This window comes from Phacochoerus africanus, unplaced genomic scaffold (assembly GCF_016906955.1).
Source record: "Phacochoerus africanus isolate WHEZ1 unplaced genomic scaffold, ROS_Pafr_v1 Scaffold_18, whole genome shotgun sequence".
Lineage (NCBI taxonomy): Eukaryota > Metazoa > Chordata > Mammalia > Artiodactyla > Suidae > Phacochoerus > Phacochoerus africanus.
This window is the reverse complement of record NW_025927375.1, coordinates 281525-305144: the sequence shown is the minus strand read 5'-3', so window position 1 is coordinate 305144 and position 23620 is coordinate 281525. Positions and strand designations below refer to the sequence as shown.

The window sequence follows — 23620 nt, the reverse complement described above, 5'->3', positions numbered from 1 at the left end:
TCGCCTGTAGTTCAGTCCAAGACATCTCGATAAGAAATGGACGGATTTAGTACTTATATACAATACAAATATTATGTATCAAAACTTTTTTTTTTTGTCTTTTTGCCATTTCTTGGGCCGCTCCCACGGCACATGGAGGTTCCCAGGCTAGGGGTCAAATTGGAGCCGTAGCCACTGGCCTACACCAGAGCCAAAGCAACACAGGATCTGAGCCACATCTGTAACCTACACCACAGCTCATGGCAACGCCAGATCCTTAACCCACTGAGCAAGGCCAGGGGTCAAACCTGCAACCTCATGGTTCCTAGTCCGATTCATTAACCACTGAGCCATGACGGGAACTCTGATATCAAAACTTTTGTGATGTAAATCAAGGGGAATTTGGAGTGCTAGATAACCTTTAATACTCATCAGTTAACAAGTTGTCACACTTTAAGAATTAAACACTCACTGATAAATACAGTCACAGAACCGTAACATTTTTAACATAGCTCAAGATTTGTACCTGAAGGCTTTCTACATTGGTCACAATAGGGTTTCTCTCTAGAGCGAGCTCTAAAAGGAGGAGTGAGGTATGAAGCACCCCTTAAAGCTATCTTATAGTCATTTCATTCATAAGAGTTTCTACCCAGTATGTATTCGTTTGTGCATTATAAGGTTAGTGCTGGTGCTGAATGCTTTTCCACACTGAATACATTTATAGGGCTTCTCTCCTGTGTGAGTTCTTATATGTACCCTTAAGCAAGAGGAATTCCTAAAGGCCTTCCCACATTCTTTACACTCATAGGTTTTCTCTCCAGTGTGAGTTCTCTTGTGTACAATAAGATAAGAGCCTGTGCTGAAGGACTTTCCACATTGATTACACTCATAAGGTTTCTCTCCAGTGTGAGATCGTCTGTGTTTCTTAAGGGATGACTGGTCAATAAAGGCTTTCCCACAGTCACTGCATTCATAGGGTTTCTCTCCAGTGTGGGTTCTCATATGTTTCTGAAGGGATGAAGGAACAGTGAAAGCCTTGCCACATTCTTTACAATCATAGGGTTTCTCTCCAGTATGAGTTCTTTTGTGAACATTGAGATGAGAGCTCTGGCTGAAGGATTTTCCACAATGATTACACTTGTAAGGTTTCTCTCCAGTGTGTGATCTCACATGTTTCTTAAGGGAAGACTGAAAAACAAAAGCTTTCCCACAATCACCACATTCATAAGGTTTCTCTCCAGTGTGAGGTCTCACACATATCTGAAGGGACAAAGGGTCAGTGAAAACTTCCCCATGTTCATTAGATTTTGAGCTTTCCTCCACAGTATACATTTTTTTTTGGACACCAAGGGAAGATCTTTTTCCATAGTCACTGTATTCACAGAGTTTCTCTCCAGTAGGTATTTGTCCGTGTGCTAAAAAGGAAGAGTGTAAGCTGAAGGACATAAGGTATTGATTATACGCAGAAGATTTCTCTCCTGTGAGAGTTAAGTGTTTCCTGAAGGACGACTCTTGATTGAAAGTAATTCCACAGTCACTAAATTCAAGATTGTTTACTCCAGTGTGAGTACTCACATGACTCCTAAGAGTTGAGAAATGGTCAAAGTCTTGCCCATATTCCTTATATTTGTAGCATTTCTCTCCCTTGCAAAATCTTGTACAAATAAGGTGACAGTTCTTTCTGAAGAATTTTCCACAGTGATTAAATCCCAAGGGTTTCTCACGAGGTTGAGCTGGTACCTACAGAATAAACAGTAAGTGCTGACTAAAGGCTTTCTTACTGTTATTACAGTTATGAGAATTCAATCCCATGTGTAGTCTGCCATATATAAGAAGGACACTATCACGACTAACATTTTTACCATTTCAGGGTGTCTATATTTTTCGCCCTCTTCTTTCAAGTAGAAATAGCTGAACACTCTTTCCAAGGCCCCAGGGTATTCATCTAAAGTATAGTTTTTCTAATGATGAGTGAATCATGAGTGAATTATAGTAAATACTTAATAGTAGAATCATATTTAAGTGAATGTTTACTTTTTGGTACTCTCTGCCAGGCAGCAAGTGTTGAGGTAGGTTTGGAGATTTCTGCAATTTTATGAGATTCATAAAGGATTTCCTGAGGCATCTTTCTGGTGAGTGAATTTCACTTGCCTCAAGTATCTCCCCTTGTTTGGGAGCTGTTGCTATTTTAATTCATTGAAATTCACAGAGTTATCCCTCTCTAAAAATCCACAAATCCTATCCAGTGACGCTTACCATTTTCATGCTCTTGGAAGTTTTTTCCCCAGGAACACTCTGCATAAGAATTGCATCTTTTGATTTAAGTTGAGTTTCCCAGTCTGAAAGTGAATAGGGGAAATTTTTATAATTACTGGGAGAAAAATAGAGTTGAAAGAAAAAAAATGAGGCAGGCACCCTTTGGATCTGTTTTCAAATAATACTAAATATAGAAGGAAAATGTGAAAAAGAAGATGCAACCAGTGATCACAGAAATTAATTTTCAAACTTGGCTCTGGGAGATGTCGGTGATAGAAACAAACAGTGGAAATGTACAGTATTTTACTTAGGATTCAGAGGCTTGAGACAGTGAGAGAAGATATTATCTGGAAAGCAAGTAGAGAGAACTGAACAAAAAGTGTTCAAGGACATGTGAAATTGAAAGAGGAATTTAAATAGTTCTTTCTCTGAGACCAGATGCAAGTATGAAATGAATGGAGAGAGGGCGAAAGAAGGAAAGCTCATGTAATGGCCTCAGTCTTGTTTTCCCACCCTAACTGACATCCCCAGTGGTACCACCCTTTGCAGGCTAGGGCTATTCCACACAGTGACCCCTTTCTGCCTGGGGCTAACCTGTGCCAGCACCTTGGAGAATTCCTCTCCCCTCTGGCCTCCGCTCTTCCTGCTCCACCTCAGTGATCAGGCTGTGCTTGCAGAGTTGATACCCTGCTTGTGGGGAAAGACACATGATGTGGGGAGACTGTTAAGAAGACAAGAATTCTCCAGGAAACTGATCCTAGTACTTTGGTCTTCAAGGATTCTGAAGATAGGCAAGTGCAACTTTAGGAGCAGCAAAACAATCAGATTAATATAGCTCTTTTGCAGGACTCCAAAAAAAACACCCAGACTCCTTGTCCCACATGATTGGACCCTTGAATTCCAAGCACAAGATCTGCAAATTACCTACATTTTTTAAGGAAAGAGAAAAATACAATCCGTGCATTTTCATAGGAATCCTCAAGATTGCCTCACAAGAGCAGGTACCATCCATTCTGTGTTTACCATGTATTAACATTCTTTTCATGGTTCCTAGAAAAGATATGTAATGAAGAACCATTTTGTGCATGAACAAATGGATAAGAAGGAATGAGGCCAAACTTACCCAGAGAGGCCAGGTTCCTAAAGTTCTCCAGCATCACATCTCTGTACAGGATTTTCTGAGCAGGGTCCAGCAAGGCCCATTCCTCCTGGGAGAAGTCTACTGTCACTTCCTCGAAGGTCACTGAATCCTAAAATATCACGTATACATTCTGGTTCAAACAAGAACCATCTTTAACTGAATCAGAAAGAAGGTGGGTAAGGCTGATAGAACTTGGGAAGGAGACCCAATGTGTAAGAAGCTCAGACATGCTTCAAGAGGCCTCTCATTATCTAACCAAAGCTCAATTCTTGTAACTTTTCACTTTTGTTCCCACTCCCTGAACCATCTCATTCATGTTCATGGTTTTAGCAGCTTTTCTAACACAGCTAAACTATTATTTCCACAACTAGGTTGCAAGACCTCCAGTCTTATTCAAGATCCAGTACAGATGGAGCATACTGCAGAATGAGAAGAATACTTGGAAAAATGAATGAATGATTTTCCTAGTGAAAAATCTTTATTTTCCCTCATGGTACTCAGCAGAATATGGAACTAATTTCATCCTGGGAAATTATCTGAAAAGGAAATTAACAAATGTTAAAGCCTTGCCTAAGGCATTCTCTCTCTTCCATTCTAAGAAGTCTAGAGAGGGGAGTTCCTGTCATGGCTCAGTGGTTAACAAATCCAACTAGGAACCATGGGTTCGATCCCTGGTCTCGCTCAGTGGGTTACGGATCCAGCGTTGCAGCAGGCTGTTGTGTAGGTTGCAAATGTGGCTCGGATCCCAAGTTGCTGTGGCGGTGGCGTAGGCCAGCTGCTGTGGCTACAGCTCCAGTTAGACCCCTAGCCTGGAAACCTCCATATGCCATGAGTGCGGCCCTAAAAAGACAGAAAAAAAAAAAAAAAAAGAAGCCCAGAGAATGAGTGAAGCCTGAGGCTAGCCTGATTAGGCTGTGAAGCTGTAGGTCATGGGCAAGAAATGAATACTTTAGGAACAATGGTTTTTTTAAAAACAGTAATTTCCCACATACCTGTGACCAGGTTGTCAGCAATCCTGCAGCCATTCTTCTGATGTGTCTCCTTCCTGGCCAGGCAGGGTTCTGAGCAAACAGACCTACTGAAAAAGGAAGAAGCTGTGAGGGTCTAGGTCTGAGAGATGTTTAACACTTAACAGGCCTGGAAGCTTCCTCATAGTAGCTTTAGATTAATCACACAGACACACACAAATGTACACATACATACATGCAATACAGTACAGATTTTATCTCCCTAAGAACAATTAGGAATTGAGAATATGGTATGTACTTACTTTGCTTTTTTGTTTTGTTTTGGTTTTTTGTTTGTTTGTTTTTTGGCTTTGCTAGGGCCGCTCCTGCGGCATATGGAAGTTCCCAGGCTTGGGGTCTAATCGGAGCTATAGCCGTCGGCCTACACCACAGCCACAGCAATGCAGGATCCGAGCCTCGTCTGCAACCTGGCAGACAACTCACAGCTGACGGCAACACCGAATCCTTAACCCACTGAGCAAGGCCAGGGATTGAACCCACAACCTCATGGTTCCTAGTCGGATTCGTTAACCACTAAGCCACGACAGAAACTCCCTTACTTTGTTGTTTTTTTTTTTTTTGTCTTTTGTCTTTTTTGTTGTTGTTGTTGTTGTTGCTATTTCTTGGGCCGCTCCCGCGGCATATGGAGGTTCCCAGGCTAGGGGTTGAATCGGAGCTGTAGCCACCGGCCTACGCCAGAGCCACAGCAACGCGGGATCCGAGCCTCGTCTGCAACCTACACCACAGCTCATGGCAACGCCGGATCGTTAACCCACTGAGCAAGGGCAGGGACCGAACCCGCAACCTCATGGTTCCTAGTCGGATTCGTTAACCACTGCGCCACGACAGGAACTCCTTACTTTGTTTTTTAAACTTTTTCCTAGACTGACACCACCAACAATGCCTAGATTCATTAACAACTCAGGAGCAATGAGCCCTCTAGGGTTAAAACTCCTCTAAATGCCATTTGTATAAGAAACCAAGATTCATTTGGGAAATAGCTAAAGTCCAGCATGGAAAAAGAAATGTTTCAAGATGAATCAGGAACAGCTTATATCAGAAAGTAAAGAACCTACCAAAGACTAATGGAGTTGTGTTGAGAAGACACAGGAGACAACTTAAAAATGCTCCCACTGGCTTAAGATGGAACACTAAAGAATAATGACTGAAGTCAACTGAAACATATCAAATGTAAAACAAAACCATGAGTCCATATTGTTCCCCTCCAAAAAAAATAAACCCTTCAATAGTCACTATCAGAAGTAGCCAGGATATCATTTTGTTATTCTGATGATTCATAAGAAGAATCTAACACTATCACCCCCCCCCCTTTATGGATAATATTTTATGATTACCAAATACTTGTGATAAGGGAAAGTTCTTTAGAGGAGAGTTACAGAAATTTTACAGGCTTCATTTATTTATTTATTTATTTTTTCCCATTGTACAGCATGGGGATCAAGTTACTCTTAAATGTATATATTTTTCCCCACCCTTTGTTCTGTTGCAACATGAGTATCTAGACAAAGTTCTCAATGCTATTCAGCAGGATCTCCTTGTATATCTATTCTAAGTTGTGTCTGATAAACCCAAGCTCCCGATCCCTCCCACTCCCTCCCCCTCCCACCAGGCAGCCACAAGTCTTTTCTCCAAGTCCATGATTTTCTTTTCTGAGGAGATGTTCATTTGTGCTGGATATTAGACTCCAGTTATGAGTGATATCATGTGGTATTTGTCTTTGTCTTTCTGGCTCATTTCACTCAGGATGAGATTCTCTAGTTCCATCCATGTTGCTGCAAATGGCATTATGTCATTCTTTTCCATGGCTGAGTAGTATTTCATTGTGTATATATACCACTTCTTCCGAATCCAATCCTCTGTCGATGGACATTTGGGTTGTTTCCATGTCCTGGCTATTGTGAATAGGGCTGCAATGAACATGCGGGTGCACGTGTCTCTTTTAAGTAGAGTTTTGTCCGGATAGATGCCCAAGAGTGGGATTGCGGGGTCATATGGAAGTTCTATGCATAGATTTCTAAGGTATCTCCAAACTGTTCTCCATGGTGGCTGTACCAGCTTACATTCCCACCAGCAGTGCAGGAGGGTTCCCTTTTCTCCACAGCCCCTCCAGCACTTGTTATTTGTGGATTTATGAATGATGGCCATTCTGACTGGTGTGAGGTGGTATCTCGTGGTGGTTTTGATTTGCATTTCTCTTATAACCAGCGATGTTGAGCATTTCTTCATGTGTTTGCTGGCCATCTGTATATCTTCCTTGGAGAAATGTCTATTCAGGTCCTTTGCCCATTTTTCCATTGATTGATTGGCTTTTTTGCTGTTGGGTTGTATAAGTTGCTTATATATTCTAGAGATTAAGCCCTTGTCGGTTGCATCATTTGAAACAATTTTCTCCCATTGTGAAAGTTGTCTTTTTGTTTTCTTTTGGGTTTCCTTTGCTGTGCAAAAGCTCGTCAGTTTGATTAGGTCCCATGGGTTTATGTTTGCTCTAATTTCTATTGCTTTGGGAGACTGACCTGAGAAAATATTCATGAAGTTGATGTCAGAGAGTGTTTTGCCTATGTTCTCTTCTAGGAGTTTGATGGTGTCCTGTCGTATGTTTAAGTCTTTCAGCCATTTTGAGTTTATTTTTGTGCATGGTGTGAGGGTGTGTTCTAGTTTCTTTGCTTTGCATGCAGCTGTCCAGGTTTCCCAGCAATGCTTGCTGAATAGACTTTCTTTTCCCCATTTTATGTTCTTGCCCCCCTTGTCAAAGATTAATTGACCATAGGTGTCAGGGAAGACACTCTTTTCTTACTGATAACTTCCATGGTAATCTGACTGTCCTTTTAGGGCTTGGTATGATACTGCCTGTTCATTTGAGCTAGATTTTCTTTATCATTTGGGGAAATAGCTTCTCGTTCTTCATGTGCTATAAGTGATGCTTCAATGACACATATTGTATTGTCACACCCTGGCCATTAGAAGCACTTTTATTTCATTTACTGATTTATTTTTGGCACTTAAAAATTTGCAAATGACTTTAAATTTTTGCAAATGATGTGTCATCATTTGCAGAATATATCTATTTGTGTGAGGTATCAGTATATGTATCTACAATATATTTCTTAATTTTAAGCAGTCTTAACCTGAGAGGACATACACTTCCTGGTCACACTGAATTCATTTTAATATTTTCATATTACTTTGCAGCTGTTTGTATTACTGTCATATAACACCATAATAGGAACACCTAGAAAATTTTACTATGCTTGGAAGCATTTTTGAGAGGCATAGCAACCCAAATAAATAATTTTATTACTCTGGTCATTTTCCCTCCTGACTGGTATATTTTATTTATATGAGAAAGTATTTATAAGGTTTCCTATTTTTCAATTATTTAATCTAGTTCATGCTCTCTTGAATTGAAGCTATTGAAACCAGATTCCATAGAAAAAAGAATATTTATACAGAATGCAGGGTTAGAAGGTGATCAGAAGTCTTGAAGGGCTTCTCCCCAACCTGGAAAGCATCAGAACCAAGGTCCACCTCTTTCCATTTCTCTCTCCATTTCATATTCTTTTATGCCAAATTATCTACAATATCTCATTTTAAGTACTTGCCTCACTGCCTTCAGCCCCGCAGACTGTATTTCCCAACTTCTAAAATGTATTGGGCCAGGATTTCTCTAGGTTTCCATAGTGTTCCAGGCCTTGTTCTTTCAAACATCAATGTATTTATCCCTCTCAACCATCCTGTTGAGTACTTACCAGTACTAATCCCATTTCACCAAGTAGCTAACCAAGATGCTGAGAGATCAGAGAACTTGGCCAAGATCAGTGAGATGTAGAGCCAGGATTCATAATGAAGCAGTCAGATTCTAGGATCCTCATTTGACTTGATACTTACTGCCACACTAGCTTAGTGCTTCACTACATTGGTTCTGGAATATATGCTGCCTTTTTGCAAACCTAGTGAGAGCCAACTGGAAACCCCAGACCCTTGGAGATGTGTGCCATCAGGTCCACCCTTTCCAATTATTAACTAAAATATGAGTTTCATTTGTAAGTTTCCCCAAGGAAACTTTTCTCAAATTGGCCAGACACCACTCTCTTATCAAATTAGTTGTTTTTTGGGGGGGCAATGGGGCTAGGGCATCACCAACACACGTAGCTCTGCTGGAGTATTAAAGAAACATGGAAAAAGACAGAATCATCCAAGAGGCAAATTCTGTGACCTTAAAAGAAGAATGTTAAACCATTGATGTGGTACATCTGAAAGGGGCTAGTGCTGTGCTGCAAACTAAAGATGTTGATGTTTTCTTGAGACAGATTTTGAAGGCAATTTTGACTGATTTGTGATAAAGATCAGAAGGAGGGAAGAGATTATCCTTGAAAATGTTACCTGTATAAGATAGTGACATTCATAATTGCTCCCAGTGAATGAAAACTAAATTATTAGCCAAAGTATATGTTTATTTCTTGGGGGAGGGGAGTTTGTGTGGTCAATAATATGATAAAAATATTTTTTATATTGGGGGCTCTTATTAGTCTGTTTTAATTAGCATTTCTTTGTCACTTGCCTGGCAGAATCATCAGCTCCATGGATGCAGAAAACCAAACAGGTGTCTCATAATTCCCCCTCTTGGGCCTCTCAGAGGATACAGAACTGTAGCCCCTCCTCTTTGAGCTGTTATTGTCCAGGTACCTGGTATCCGTGTTCAGTAATTTACTCTTCATCCTTCTGTGAGCTCTCACTCCCACCTCCACACCCCCATGTACTTCTTTCTCTCACATCTGTCTTTTTCTGATATTTGTTTCAACTCCACCATAGGTCCCAAAACTCTGGTGGACATCTGGACAGTGAGGAAAGCCATCACCTATGCAGGCTGCATTACCCAGATGTTTTTTTCCTCAGTATTAGTGTGTTTGGACAATCTCCTCCTGACTGTGATGGCTTATGACCACTTTATAGTCATATGTCACTGCCTCTACTATACTCTCATGAAGAACCCATACCTCTGTTACCTGCTGGCTCTAGTCTCTTGGTTTGTCAGTGTCCTAGTCACCCTCCTCCTGCAGTCTGATTGTGCTGCATCTCTTGTTATACACATGCACATAAATTACCCACTTCTTTTGTGAATTGCCTGAGGTGCTTGTGACCACCTGTTCTGATGCTCTCAGCAATTACATTGTGCTGTATTCTGTGACTGGCCTGCTGTGTGCTCCTCTGCTGACTGGGGTCCCTTTCTCTTACTCTAAAATTATTTCCTCCATGTTGAAAATACCCTCAGTGGAGAAGTACAAAGCTTTTTACACCTGTGGGTCTCACCTAACAGTCATTTCCTTACTCTATGGGCCAGGGTAAGGAATGTACCTCGGTTCTGCCTTCTCCCCCTCCTCCTCAAAGGGGGAAGTGGCCTCAGAATGTACACCGTGGTCACCCCCATGCTGAACCCCTTCATCTACAGCCTAAGGAACAGGGACATGAAGAGGGCTCTGAGGAAATTCATTAGCAGGTCTTTCTTCCCCCTCTGAAGAGCTATGGATGCTTCAACAGGGAAGTTACTATGATAACCAAGGTCAACACCCTGGTAGACAGAAATAGCAAATCTTTTACTTAATTGTGGGTATGCATTGTCATTCTTTTCTGAAATACCATCACTTGAGTTTCTTGTGACTTTACACACCCATGAGCAACCTCTTTCACAAACATCCTTTAGTAACATTTATACCCTCTTTCTTATGCAGGAATGTTTATCCTTGGTCTCCTCTGCAGTATCACTAGACATATCACTATAGTCAACAATTCATGCCCAGAGTGGCTAAAACTCAAAAGACTGAAAATCCCAAGAGCTAGCAAGGACTTGGAGCAGTGGAAACTTTCACACACTACTAGTTGACTAGTTTATTTATACTAGAGTATCAATCAATGCAATCACATTGGCACTTTTACTAAGTCCAAACATATTCTACTCTAAAATAATTTAAAAAAAAATAGAATCCAACTGCAACAGCTCAGGTTGCTGTGGAGGTTTGGGTCCCATCCCAGCCTGGTGCACACGGTGCACATGGTGTTGTTGCAGCTGAGGCATAGGCCATAGTTGTAGCTTAGATACAGTTTTAGGCCCAGGAATGTCCATGTGCCACAGATAAGGCCATAAAAAAGTTGTCTTATGAATATGTTCATGGTTCATATTCAAAAGTTTTGAAAGAATAGAACATTTAAAATATTTATCTTATCCCTCTGAAGGAAGGAAGGAATAAAAAAGTAAGAAAGGAAAAAACATTGAATTTGTTCTTGGAAATTTCATTTGAAGTGCCTGTGAATCACCTCATTATTAATTTACACTTGCTGAAGTTCCCAGGTGGTGCAGTGGATTAAGGATCCAGTGTTGTCACTGATATTGCTTGCTGCTGCTTTGCAGGTTCAAAACCTGTGCCAAGAACTTCCACATGCCCTGGGTGTGGCCAATAATAATTAATACTACTAATAATTTCCATTTGGCAATGTAATATGTTGGTCAGACATTATGTGTGAGCAGCAGTTTTGGGAAATAAACTAACCTCCTCCACTGCTGCTTGCAGAGATTATAACAGTGGTTGAAAATTTTCCATTCTCACCTTTCAGAGAGCACCACCATCTTCCAGTAATTCGTTGAAATAACCAACACAAAGGGAAAGAGGCGGGGCACCAGCTACATGTTCTCTAGGCCTTTTAGAAAATATAGAGTTGTTCCTTTGTACCCATACATGAGGATCTACAAGCAAGGTGATAATGTAGACATCAAGGGAATGGGAAGTATCCATAAAGGAATGCCCCATAAATGTTACCATAGCCATCTTGGAAGAGTCTTACAATGTAACCCAGCATGCTGTTGGCATTGCTGTAAACAAATAACTTAAAGACAAGATTCTTGCCAAGAGAATGAGTGAATGAAGCATAAGTGCTCTAAGAGCCCAGATAGCTTCCTGAAATACGTAAAGGTAAACAACAAGAAAAATAAGAAAGTCAAAGAGAAAGGTCCTCTGGTTCAGCTGAAGCTTCAGTCAGACTCTCTTCACATAGAGAAGCAGACTTCATGAGAATCAATGGAAAGGAGGCTGAACTATTGGAACCCATTCCCTATGAAGTCATGGCATGATAAGTGTAAAGAAAATAAAAGACCTGGTTTGGTGTAAAAAAAAGGAAAAGAAAGAAAAGAAAGACAGAAAAGAAAATATACCATTCTCTTATCTCTGTGCTCCAAAAGAGCATCACAGAAAGTTAGTTCTTGGGTCTGGTTCTTGAAGAATTAAATTTTCTCTGGGGGACACCATATCATTTAAGAGCCAAAACAAAGAAAGAGGAATTTCTCTTGGAAGGAGTAAACTCATCTCCCTCCAAGGCTGCGTGCATAGATGACATCTTGGCTGAAAATTTTCCATACTCTTATCTCTCTGCCTCAAGGGAGTGGAATTGTTTGGAGAGTGGAAAGACAATGGAACAGTTTAATGAGCACCTCTGGGAGTCCAAATCAAGAGATGCTGGAAACTTGAAATATGTCCCTGATGCCCCTTTCCTATAATTCTCTGAGCCCAGCCAAGTGCAAACAGAACTGGGTTTCTCAAGGACAGACCCTGGAGAACAGAGGGCTGCAGTGATAACCTTTAGAGAAAAAGTACCAGGAAAGGCTTGGGGCAGTGGCTTGGGTTGGGGCAGTGAGGCAGAAAAGAGGGGAGAGAGTGGGAACTGGGCTTTTCCTCTAGAACAGTGATATGTAACAGTCCCATATTCATTTATCCTGTGACTGTGAAGTCCCGGTACTTTGAAAGTTCTTTAGTTTCTATGGAAACAAGTCTTTTACAGCTCTTGCTGTTTCCTTCTCTTTCTTTGTGGAATTTGGAGCATCTCTCAAATAATTTTTCTAGTGTGTCTCCACTTCAGCCCTACTATTCCACAATTGCAGGCTTCTGTTGGATTTCTTGTGTCCAATCATTTATTCATCAAATATTCAATGGAGATTGAATATGCACAAGGTATGGTAGAATTTATTACTAATGTGATTGGATTTTTCTATTATTCCAGTGTTTATTTGTTTAGAATAGGTGTTACTTGTTCATGATATATATTTTCTTAAAATAGATATGAATGCATTTTATCTAATATAAATATTGAATCTGGTTTCTATATTCAAGCATATGATGACCTGGAAGTTTTCTTTTTTGTGTTATAATTATTCCTTTAGTTCCATTTTTTTTTCTGCACATGCAGCATGTGGGCCAGAGATCAAACGCATACCACAGTTGCAACCCAAGCCACTGTAATAACAATGCTGGATCCTTAACCCACTGAGCCACATGGGAACTCATGGTCTCAAACTTTATTACATGTCTATCATTTGCATGAGTCGAGCACTTACTATATGCCAGGCAGCATATAAGTCCCTGGAAAGATGATAATGAGCAAAAACTGTTATGACTTCTGACCCACAAATAAACACAGAATTACCAACATCAGAGTCACATCAAGAATAGTACAAAATTAGAGAAAAAATAAACCCATGGGACCTAACCAAACTGAAAAGCTTTTGCACAGCAAAGGAAACCAAAAAGACAACTTACAGAATGGGAGAAAATTGTTTCAAATGATGCAACCGACAAGGGCCTAATCTCTAGAATATATAAGCAACTTATACAACCCAACAGCAAAAAAGCCAATCAATCAATGGAAAAATGGGCAAAAGACCTGAATAGACATTTCTCCAAGGAAGATATACAGATGGCCAGCAAACACATGAAAAAATGCTCAACATCGCTGGTTATAAGAGAAATGCAAATCAAAACCACCACAAGATACCACCTCACACCAGTCAGAATGGCCATCATTCATAAATCCACAAATAACAAGTGCTGGAGGGGCTGTGGAGAAAAGGGAACCCTCCTGCACTGCTGGTGGGAATGTAAGCTGGTACAGCCACCATGGAGAACAGTTTGGAGATACCTTAGAAATCTATGCATAGAACTTCCATATGACCCCGCAATCCCACTCTTGGGCATCTATCCGGACAAAACTCTACTTAAAAGAGACACATGCACCCGCATGTTCATTGCAGCCCTATTCACAATAGCCAGGACATGGAAACAACCCAAATGTCCATCGACAGAGGATTGGATTCGGAAGAAGTGGTATATATACACAATGGAATACTACTCAGCCATAAAAAAGAATGACATAATGCCATCTGCAGCAACATGGATGGAACTAGAGAATCTCATCCTGAGTGAAATGAGCCAGAAAGACAAAGACAAATACCATATGATCTCACTTATAACTGGAGTCTAATATCCAGCACAAATGAACATCTCCTCAGAAAAGAAAATCATGGACTTGGAGAAAAGACTTGTGGCTGCCTGATGGGAGGGGGAGAGGGAAGGAGTGGGAGGGATCGGGAGCTTGGGCTTAGCAGACACAACTTAGAATAGATTTACAAGGAGATCCTGCTGAATAGCATTGAGAACTTTGTCTAGATACTCATGTTGCAACAGAAGAAAGGGTGGGGGAAAAATGTAATTGTAATGTATACATGTAAGGATAACCTGACCCCCTTGCTGTACAGTGGGAAAATAAAAACATTTAAAAAAAAAGAATAGTACAGGAAGGAGTTCCCTTGTGGCATATCAGGTTCAGGATCTGGCATTGTCATTGCAGTGGCTTGCTGTGGCATGGGATCAGTCCCTGGGCCTGGAACTTCCACATACTATGAGTGCAGCCAAAAAGAGAGAGAGTTTTTTAAAAAATACATTCCACCGACACCACACCCAGATTCCAAGAATAAGAATAAAATGTTAAAAAAAAAACAATAGTCTAGGAACATCTTCTTGTGGACCTCACACCCTGTCCTTTCAACCTTCACTCTCTGTTCTCCATCTCTCTGGCCTCTCAACTACTTTCATCTATCTTTCTTTAACAAGCTGACCAACCCCCTGGGCAAATATCAATTCTGTTCTCTCTCAGCCCAAAATGATTGTCCTTTCCCAATCTCCTCTGTCAAATTCAACAATCCTTCCTCTCACAGCTCACTATTCATATTTGAGAGGCTTCTTCTACCCACCTCCGCAGAGCAATTTACTCCTCAATGATTTTTCTCTCTTTAATGAATTGCATTCTCTAGGCATTACTAATGCCAAACTTTTTATCTATTATGGAGAATGTAAACATTTATTTTCATCTTAAATTTTCCTTTCAATTTTTAGAGTGGTCTGATACATAGGACTTTTGAATATTTTTTATCAAATCTTCTATTTTTTGTAATTAATGCCACTGATTATACTATTACACATTTCCAATTTTGAGCATGAACAAATGAGCTCCCATTCTCATAAACATTGTATTTTATTTTAATAGTTTTGGGATTTGTTTCCTCTTCTTACCTATGAGTTCATATGATTTTCCCTCCTCTTGGAAGAATCCACCTGGCAGGAAGTATCTGAAAGCAGAAGCCATAAGGATCATTACTAACTACAAGAGCTACACGGCAGTCAAAAGAGGTAACATGCCTGTTGTGTTTATAATTGGAACTCCATCTTTGATGGCTGTCTTGTTTAAGGGGAAAGATGATCACTGATAGACAAATTGTAAGAAAAAATTTATTTATTTGAACAAGCTCACATTGATGAAGTGTCTGCTGTATATGTCAAAAGAACCACACTAGAAAAATATCATCATCTCGTTTAACTCATTCACTAGTCTTATGATCTATGGAATATTACCCCCATTGTAGAGGTGAAGCATCTGCACCTGAGAAAGATTGAACACCTTTGCTTTGAAGTCACACAGATGTAAGTTGGTGGACCAAAATTCTATTCAAGGAAGCCTGACATGAGATCCCATTTTCTTCGTTTTTGTTTTTCTGAACTCAAGCCACAGCAGTGACAATGAGAAATCCTTAACGGCTAGGCTACCAGGGAACTCCTACTATCCCATTTTCTAGATCACAAATCCATACTATATGGTGGGAGATTTATGTACCAAAAATTAATATCATAAAACATACTAATACTGATAATAATAGTAGCTATCAATTATTGAGATCTCATTGTGTACAAAGAAAGGCATTTTCAGACCTCACAAAGAATGTAACAAGAGTACCCGCAATTTTAGAATTAAAAAAAATAAAAAGGTATGGGAGAGTTAGCTGTGACATCAATTCAGGTCATAAAATTAAGGATCTAAAACTGTTGGAATTGAAAGTCCATGATTTAGTCTCCACTAAATGAGTTATTACAACAAGTGAAGTTTGGAAATTATTGAAGAAAAGGACTTAAATGTTTTCAATTATTTTGGAAGGATGCTGTCAAAGAAGAAATAGGTTTATGTTCATCAATTTGTAGAACAGAATTGGAACCAGTGAGTAGGAGATAAAAGGAGAGAGAGCAATTTCTGCTTACTTAATGTCTGAATAACTATGCACATTTAAATGGAAATGGGCTACCACCTGAATGAGAGAATCACTGGCAATGAAATGATTAATAGCAGGTGCAGGATGTCCATGAAAATGTGGAATAAAAAGGTGGTGACTAGCTCAGGTACCAGTTGGCTGTTCACTGAAAGTTGCTTTTGCCTCCTTCCCCAGCAGACACGCCAGCTACATGGAAGCAGGAAACCACACAGGAGTATCACTGTTCCTCCTCCTGGGTCTCTCAGAGGATCCAGAACTGCAGCCACTCCTCTTTGGGCTGTTCTTGTCCATGTACCTGGTCACCATGCTTGGGAACCTGCTCATCATCCTGGCTGTCAGCTCTGACTCCCATCTCCACACCCCCATGTACTTCTTCATCGCCAACCTGTCTTTTGTTGACATCTGTTTTGTCTCTACCACTGTCCTGAAGATGCTAGTGAATATCCAGGCTCAGAGCAAAGACATCTCCTACATAGGATGCCTCACTCAGGTGTATTTTTTTGTGGTCTTTTCTGGAATGGATGATTTCCTCCTGACTGTGATGGCCTATGACCGGTTTGTGGCCATCTGCCACCCCCTGCATTACATGGTCATCATGAACGCCCGCCTCTGTGTCCCTCCTGGTTCTGATGTGTTGGTTCGTCATTTTACCCATCTCTCTGTTTCATATTCTACTGTTGACGCAGCTGACATTCTGTGTAGGCACTGTAATCCCACATTTCTTCTGTGAACTGGATCAGATTCTCAAGGCTGCCTGCTCAGATACCCTCATAAATGACATCTGTTTGTATGTGATCACTGCCCTGCTGGGTGTGTTTCCTCTCACTGGGATCCTCTTTTCTTACTCTCAGATTGTCTCCACCTTAATGAAAATGGTGTCCACTGACGGCAAGTACAAAGCCTTTTCCACCTGTGGGTCTCACCTCTCTGTGGTCTCCTTGTTCTATGGGACGAGTCTAGGGGTCTACCTCACTTCTGCTGTGACCCATTCTCCCCGTAGAAGCTCCATTGCCTCAGTGATGTACACCGTGGTCACCCCCATGCTGAACCCCTTCATCTACAGCCTGAGGAACAAGGATGTGAAGGGTGCCTTGGGCAGGCTCCTCAGCTGAGTCCCTTGTTAGTGATGGGCCACTGGCCTCAGAACTAAGTGAACATGGTGGACCCCAAAGACAACTGTTGACAATTTAAATGTCTTTGTTCTTTTTCTCCCCTCAAAGCATGCTTGATTTTTTTCTTTTCCCTAAGCATATGTGACTTGACATGTATTTTTTGTATTGGTGTTTCAACAGCCTCCTCAGCAATTCACTTTTGACATTTCTCCCTTATATGTTGTCCATAAAATTCCATGTTTAGTCAGCATTTGCATTTATTCTTATTTATTTATTTACTGATTTATTTAGTCTTTTAGGTCTGCACCCATGACATATGGAAGTTTCCAGGCTAGGGGTTGAATCAGAGCTGCAGCTGCAGGTCTACACCACAACCACAGCAAAGTGGGATATAAGCTGTGTCTGTGACTAATACCACAGCTCATGGCAACACCAGATCTTTAACCCACTGAGCGAGGCCAGGGAATGAGTCCACATCCCCATGGATATCAGTCGGGTTCATAACTGAGCCATGATGGGAACTCCTGCAATCTCTCTTAAGATTTACAATTATAAATTTAAAGCAGTAATTATATCAAGCATTGATGTGGTCACCCCCAAGTTTTTCCTCTCAAACATTGGTGGTCTTCATCTCATTTGGTTTTGTGCTTGTTGCCACCAGAATACATAGGATGAAAATCGTATAACAGCCATAACCAAGTACTTCTCATATCAGGACTGTGCTTGTTTCTTCACATGTATGACTTTACATCATCTTGAAAATATCACTTTTAGATATTTCTGTCATTCACCCCACTTTTCAAAACAAGAGACTGAGGTTGATTTGAACTATAATCTGGCTGGTTGACAATGACTCTGCCATCCCACTTTTCATAAGAACAGAGATGTGATGATTCAACTTCAAAGTAGGAATCTATATTTCCAAGCTAGTTTGTTCAGATGATTCATAGTAATATACTGCCTAGAAAAACTCTGAGCTGTTGCTTCATTCTTTGTGATCCTCCTTCCTTCTTTCCTTCCCTTCTTTTATTTGACATTTATTTCCCATCATGGCATTTTTAATATATACCTCCTAAGATCCTAAAAATGTGACAATGAATACCTTTAAGAGTTTTTTTGTAAATGTCCATCAACAGAGGAAAGGAGAATGTACAAGTGGTACATATATACAATGGAATATTACTCAGCCATAAAAAGAATGAAATTATACCATTTTCAGCACCATGGATGGACCTAGAAATTATCATACTAAGGGAAGTCAGACAGAGAAAGACAAATACCATACAATATCACTTATATGTGGAATCTACAATGTGACTCAAATGAACATAATTGCAGAAAAGAAACACAGACTTTGAAAACAAACTTATGGTTGCCAAAGGGGACAGGTTAAGGGGAGGGATGGATTGCAGTTTGGGATTGGCATATACACACTCTGGTAAATGGAATGACTGGCCAACAGAGATCTGCTGTATAGCTCAGGGAACTCTATCCAATATTCTGTGATAATCTTTATGGGAAAAGAATCTGAGAAGAACGGATGTATGTACATGTATAACTGAATCACTGGTAGAAGAAATTATCACAACATTGTTAATCAACTATACTTCAATAAAACTTTTTTTTTTAAGTGTTATTTTCTCACATGGTTTAACTTACTTCCTGGTACTCCGGAAATGCCATCAGGAAGGATAGTTACACATAGGTGGAACATGTTCAGAACTTAGCTGGCTTTTTGAGAAAGTTGGTTGAGTTGACTCTGCAGTGAAGGATGGAGCAGCAGCTGTCATCTATCAACATTCCTCCCTAGATCCTCTCAGCTTCTCCATGGCATGACTGCCAATGGCCAGCACTACCTGATACTTACTTTGCCTAAATGTGGTGGCAGAGGTGAAAGGGAGTTATGCCCCATCAGAGATAGTCCTTGATGGACAGGTGTGGGCTACACCCTGTGTTTCACCTTTTAGCTATAGAGGGATCCTGAGGCTTGGATTTTGTACCATTTCCCAGAATTTCCCCCATAAGAGGAAAACTCTGCTTATTCACAGTGGTAGCTGACTCAATGCAAGTTTTTTGGTGTGTGTTTTCTTCTCTATATTCACTTCTCCTCTAAACCACCCATGTTCCTTGCACCTTCCAATAAAGTGCTTGCATATGTATCCTTGGTTCAGCATCAGCTTTTGAGGAAACAAAAACTAAAACAGGTGAGGAGTTCCCATCCTGGCTCAGTAAGTTAAGAACCTGAATAGTATCCTTGAGGATGCAGATTTGATCCCTGGTCTCACTTAGTGGGTTAAGGATCCTGCATTGCTGTGGCTGTAGTGTAGGCTAGCAGCTGCAGCTCTGATTCAACCCTTATCCTGAGAATTACTGTATGCTGTAGTGTGGTACAAAAAAAAAAAAAAAAAGGAGTGGGAATCTAGTTTTGAGAGCCAGTTTGTTCAGGTGATTCATAGCAATTTATTGTGTCAGATAATTCTGAGACACTGCTTCATACTTTTTTTTTATTTTTTATTTTTTTGTCTTTTTAGTGCCGCATTCTCAGCAAATGGAAGTTCCCAGGCTAGGGGTTGAACTGGAGTGGCAGCTGCCAGGCTGTGCCAAAGCCACAGCAACACAGGGATCCCATTCATGTCTGCAACTTATACCTCACCTCACCGCAACACCAGATCCTTAACCCACTGAGTGAGGCTAGGGATCAAACCCACATCCACATGAATACTAGTTACTGCTGAGCCATGACGGGAACTTCGCACTGCTTCATTCTTATCCTTCCTTTTTCCCTTCCTTTTTCCTTTTCTTGTTTAATTGGACATTTATTTCCCATTAAATACAGTTTTGAGATGCACTCCAAGATCCTAAATCATCTAATAATTAAAACAATAGAACAAGCATTTCATCACATTGTTTATTTGGGGGGAGGTGAGTTTTTGAAGGTGCCATCAGGAGCAGTAGTTACACACTTGTAGAATGTACTTAGAACTTAGTTCACTTTATGAGAAGAATATTGATAATTGATTCTGCGGTGAAGGATAGAGTGGCAGAATCTGTCAGCATTTCTCCCACATTCTCTGGAATCCCTTCCCCATGTCCATTGCACTCCAGTCTGACTGCCCCTGTCAGCACCAGGTGGAACCTACCTTTTGCAGTGCTTGATGGCAGACCTGATTGCAAATTATGCCCCACCAGGGACAGCCCTTGATGGAGAGTCATGGAGTATACCATCTTCTTCACCCTTTCATCGTGTGTTAATTCTGAAGTTTGGATGTTGTGTCATTTCCCAGAATTTCCCTACAGGATGAAAACTCTGCTCACTCGTGTCAGGGGATGACTTAAGGTAAGCTTGATTGGATGTACTCTCTTCCCTGTATCACTTCTCCTCACTCTAACCCATGTTCCATGGACCTTACTTCTTCCAATAAAGTGCTTGCACATGAATACTTGGCTGGGCATCTGCTTCTGGTGAACCAAAGCTAAGACAGGTGATAAAGACAGTGAAGGGAAAACAATACCATAAACAGTACCAAGGACTTCGAAGCAAAAACTAAAAAGTAAAGAAATAAACAAGTATTAGATATATACAAAGATCTCCAAATTCCTGCCAAATCAAAGCTTGTTAGTTTAGGAAAAACATATTCAGTGTGGCTTTAACTCAGTTTGATTCCACTAAGTTTAATCCATAATGTATTTATCATCTCCTTTATAAAACACAACTGAGGACCAAAGAGGTAAATGTAATTGCTATAAAGAGTGGCAACCATAAAAACAATGTGTGTAATAAAGCATGTTGATAAAAAAGATACAAACTTTCAACACACCTTGAGTAATTCAAAAAAAAAAAAAACTTTTTAAAATTTGTTAATAGATTTCTTGATAATTTATATACCATGAAATTCAGTCATTGAGATTATAAGTTTAAATTCAACAGTTTTGGTAAGTCTAAAGTTATTCAATGATCATTATGATCCATTTTTAGAACATTTCTATTACCCTAGAGAGTTCCACTGTGCCAATTTGCAGTTAACATTCATATCATAGCATACGATATCACTTATTGTGGAAACTAAAAAAATGATAGAGGTGTTTTCTTGTGGTTCAACAGATTAAGGATCTCACATTGTCACTGCAACAGCTTAGGTCACTCCTGTGGTACTGGTTTGTTTCCTGGCCCAGGAACTTCCACATGCCATGGCGCAGCCTCTTACCTGCTCCAAAAAAAAGTTACATGCGAACATATTTACAAAACAGATTCAAACTCATAGGCTTTGAAAACAAACTTACGGTTACCAAAGGGGAAAGGTGGGGGGGGGGCGGACCGGGAATTTGGGATTGGCATATGCACACTATTGTACATGGAATGGACTGTCAATGGGGACCTGCTGTATAGCACTGGGAATGCTACTCAGTATTCTGTCATAACCTATAGGGGAAAATAATCTATAAAATAATGCACATGTATGCACATATAACTGAATCACACTACTGTATCACAGAAATTTATACAACATTGTAAATCAACTTCAATAAAAATGTAAAAGTCTCCATCACTGATTACTATGTTTAAATGTTATGGGATATGTTGGATTAAATAAAATTTATTACAATTGATCTCATTTAAGAGCTCCCGCTGTGGCACTGTGGGTTAACGATCCAGCTTGTCTCTGGCATTGCTGGTTCGATTCTGGCATGGCACAGTGGTTGTTCAAGCACCCATCGTTGCCACAGTTGTGGTGTAGGTCACAGATGAGGCTTGGATTTGATCCCTGGCCCAGGATCTCTAGATGTAGCAAACAAAACAAAACAAAACAAAGCAGGAGTTCCCCACTGGGGCGCAGGAAGCAAATCCACTAGGAACCATGAGGTTGCATTTTGGATCCCTGGCCTCACTCAGTGGGTTAAAGATCTGGCATTGCTGTGGCTGTGGTGTAGGCCGGTGAATACAGCTCTGATTAAACCCCTAGCCTCGGAAGTTTCATATGCCACGGGTGCGGCCCTCAAAAAGAAAAAAAGGCAAAAAAAAAAAAAAAAACAAGGAAAAGTGGCAAAAAACAAACAAAACAGACCAAAAAAACAAAACAAGGAAAGAGAAAAATCCAGACTTTCAGTGCTCCAAAGTTCATTTTTTTGTTTCCTTTTTATTTTTTCCCCATAAGTTGGAACAGATTTATTCCAATAAAAGAAATGGTGTGATTTCTATTTATTTATTCTAATAATAGAAACAGTGTGTTGAACTGACTCCTGCCCTTAAATACTTATTAACTGTTATCTTCTAGGCACTGGTATAAAGGTTAGAATGAAATAAAGGCCCAAATATCATAGAGGGTACATTCTGTGGGAGAAAGAAATGAGAATAATATATAAATACATGGTAAAAATAGACTTCGTGGTAAGTACCGTAAAAATGGTAAAGATTAATAAGGAAAAAAATTTTAATATAGTGTTATTACTTAACCATTCAGGACAATTCCACATGTGGATCTCTTCATGTTCTCTATGATGTTATCCTCTCTGATATAACATGTTTGGAGAAGAAGGAAGGAAAACAGAAAAAATATTAGCTTGACTTTGAAAGGTTCAGTCTGAGGTGCCTGTGAAACATTCCAGTAATAATTTCCACCTGACAGTGTTATGTATTGGTCAAGTGTTCCATCTTTTGTTTTGTTTAGTTTTCTTTCTTTTTTTTTTTTTTTTTTTTTTAGGGGCACACCTATGTATATAGAAGTTACCAGGCTTGAATCAGAGCTGCAGCTGCCAGCCTATGCCACAGCCACAGCAATGCAGGATCTGAGTCCCATCTCTGATCTATGATGCAGCTTGTGGCAATACTAGATCCTTAACTCACCGAGAGAAGCCACAGATCGAACCCACATCTTCATGTATACTAGTTCGGTTCTTAACCTGCTGAGCCTTAATGGAAACTCCCAGTGTTCCCTTTTAATACCAGTAGTAGTAGAGAGAGTTGAGTCTTTATAGAGAAGCAGGTCAGAAAAACAAGATTATGCTTGGCTGAGACTTACTTACGATGCTTCAGTTCTTGGTTTGGCCCTCACTTCCTAAGGAAAGCTTTTCCCAACTTGTGACCCCCATACATCCCAAATAAGTTCTCTCGGGACACACTCCACATTGTTGCAGATCACAATCCAAACAGCCTTTGGAGTGGATTGTATTGAATACTGTGCTGTGTTGCCCCCTTCTCCTTTCAGAATTAAAGTCTTGTTTTTCCAGGTTTATAGAGTTCAGCCATCTAACAGCACTAAGCCTTCACTTTGAAAATTGCCCTCAGGTAAAGGAAGCTGCTTTAATCAAGGTCACATCTATTATACCCATCAATTATAAAATATACATTCTTTTCAGCTATATTTGAAGGATTTTTTAACATTTGACCATATATGAGATGTATCAGTTGAGACTGAAATCCACTGTAAGAGACTCTTCTTACAAGAGTTGTTTAAACCAGTTGGGAATTTATTTTTCATGTTACATGAAGTCCAGAAGTAAGCAACCCATAGTTGCTTGTATATAGCCAAGTAATAGCATATGTCCCTATTATATGATCAGTAGTCTATGACTGTCATCTTACTGGTCTATTCTTTAGAAAAAAAAAGAAGAGATAAAGGGCAAGTGGTAAAGAGAAAATGCCAGATGTGATGTTTCCATTTCCATGGAATTCTTTAGAGTGCATAAGCAG

At 40.1% G+C, this 23620-nt stretch overlaps 1 protein-coding gene and 2 pseudogenes across 2 annotated transcripts; 2 read left to right on the top strand and 1 right to left on the bottom strand.

Moving 5' to 3' along the window:
- Positions 1-300: 300 nt before the first annotated feature.
- Positions 301-4637, bottom strand: ZNF177 (zinc finger protein 177). Of its 2 annotated transcripts, none has more exons than XM_047766047.1 (5): positions 4369-4637; positions 3359-3485; positions 2830-2925; positions 2236-2318; positions 301-1719 (listed from the first exon to the last, which is right to left on the bottom strand). In XM_047766047.1, exons 1-5 carry the CDS (start codon positions 4399-4401, stop codon positions 625-627), a joined length of 1434 nt encoding a protein of 477 aa, XP_047622003.1. In that variant the 5' UTR covers positions 4402-4637; the 3' UTR covers positions 301-624. The 2 variants fall into 2 exon arrangements, with proteins under 2 accessions (XP_047622003.1, XP_047622004.1); XM_047766048.1 differs by having other exon boundaries at positions 2830-2922.
- A 6399-nt stretch (positions 4638-11036) lies between these two features.
- LOC125119219 (60S ribosomal protein L21-like) lies at positions 11037-11524 on the top strand (annotated as a pseudogene).
- Positions 11525-16010: 4486 nt separating this feature from the next.
- On the top strand, positions 16011-16932 carry LOC125119194 (olfactory receptor 7D4-like; annotated as a pseudogene).
- Positions 16933-23620: the final 6688 nt, after the last annotated feature.

Coding starts and splice junctions, on each gene's coding strand:
- ZNF177 (XM_047766047.1), bottom strand. CDS start 4,401: ATGGCTGCAGGATTGCTGACAACCTGGTCACAG. Junction 2,926..3,358: donor TAGGAACCTGGCCTCTCTGG/GTAAGTTTGGCC, acceptor TTTCCCCACAAG/CAGGGTATCAACTCTGCAAG. Junction 2,319..2,829: donor TCTCCAAGGTGCTGGCACAG/GTTAGCCCCAGG, acceptor ATTCACTTTCAG/ACTGGGAAACTCAACTTAAA.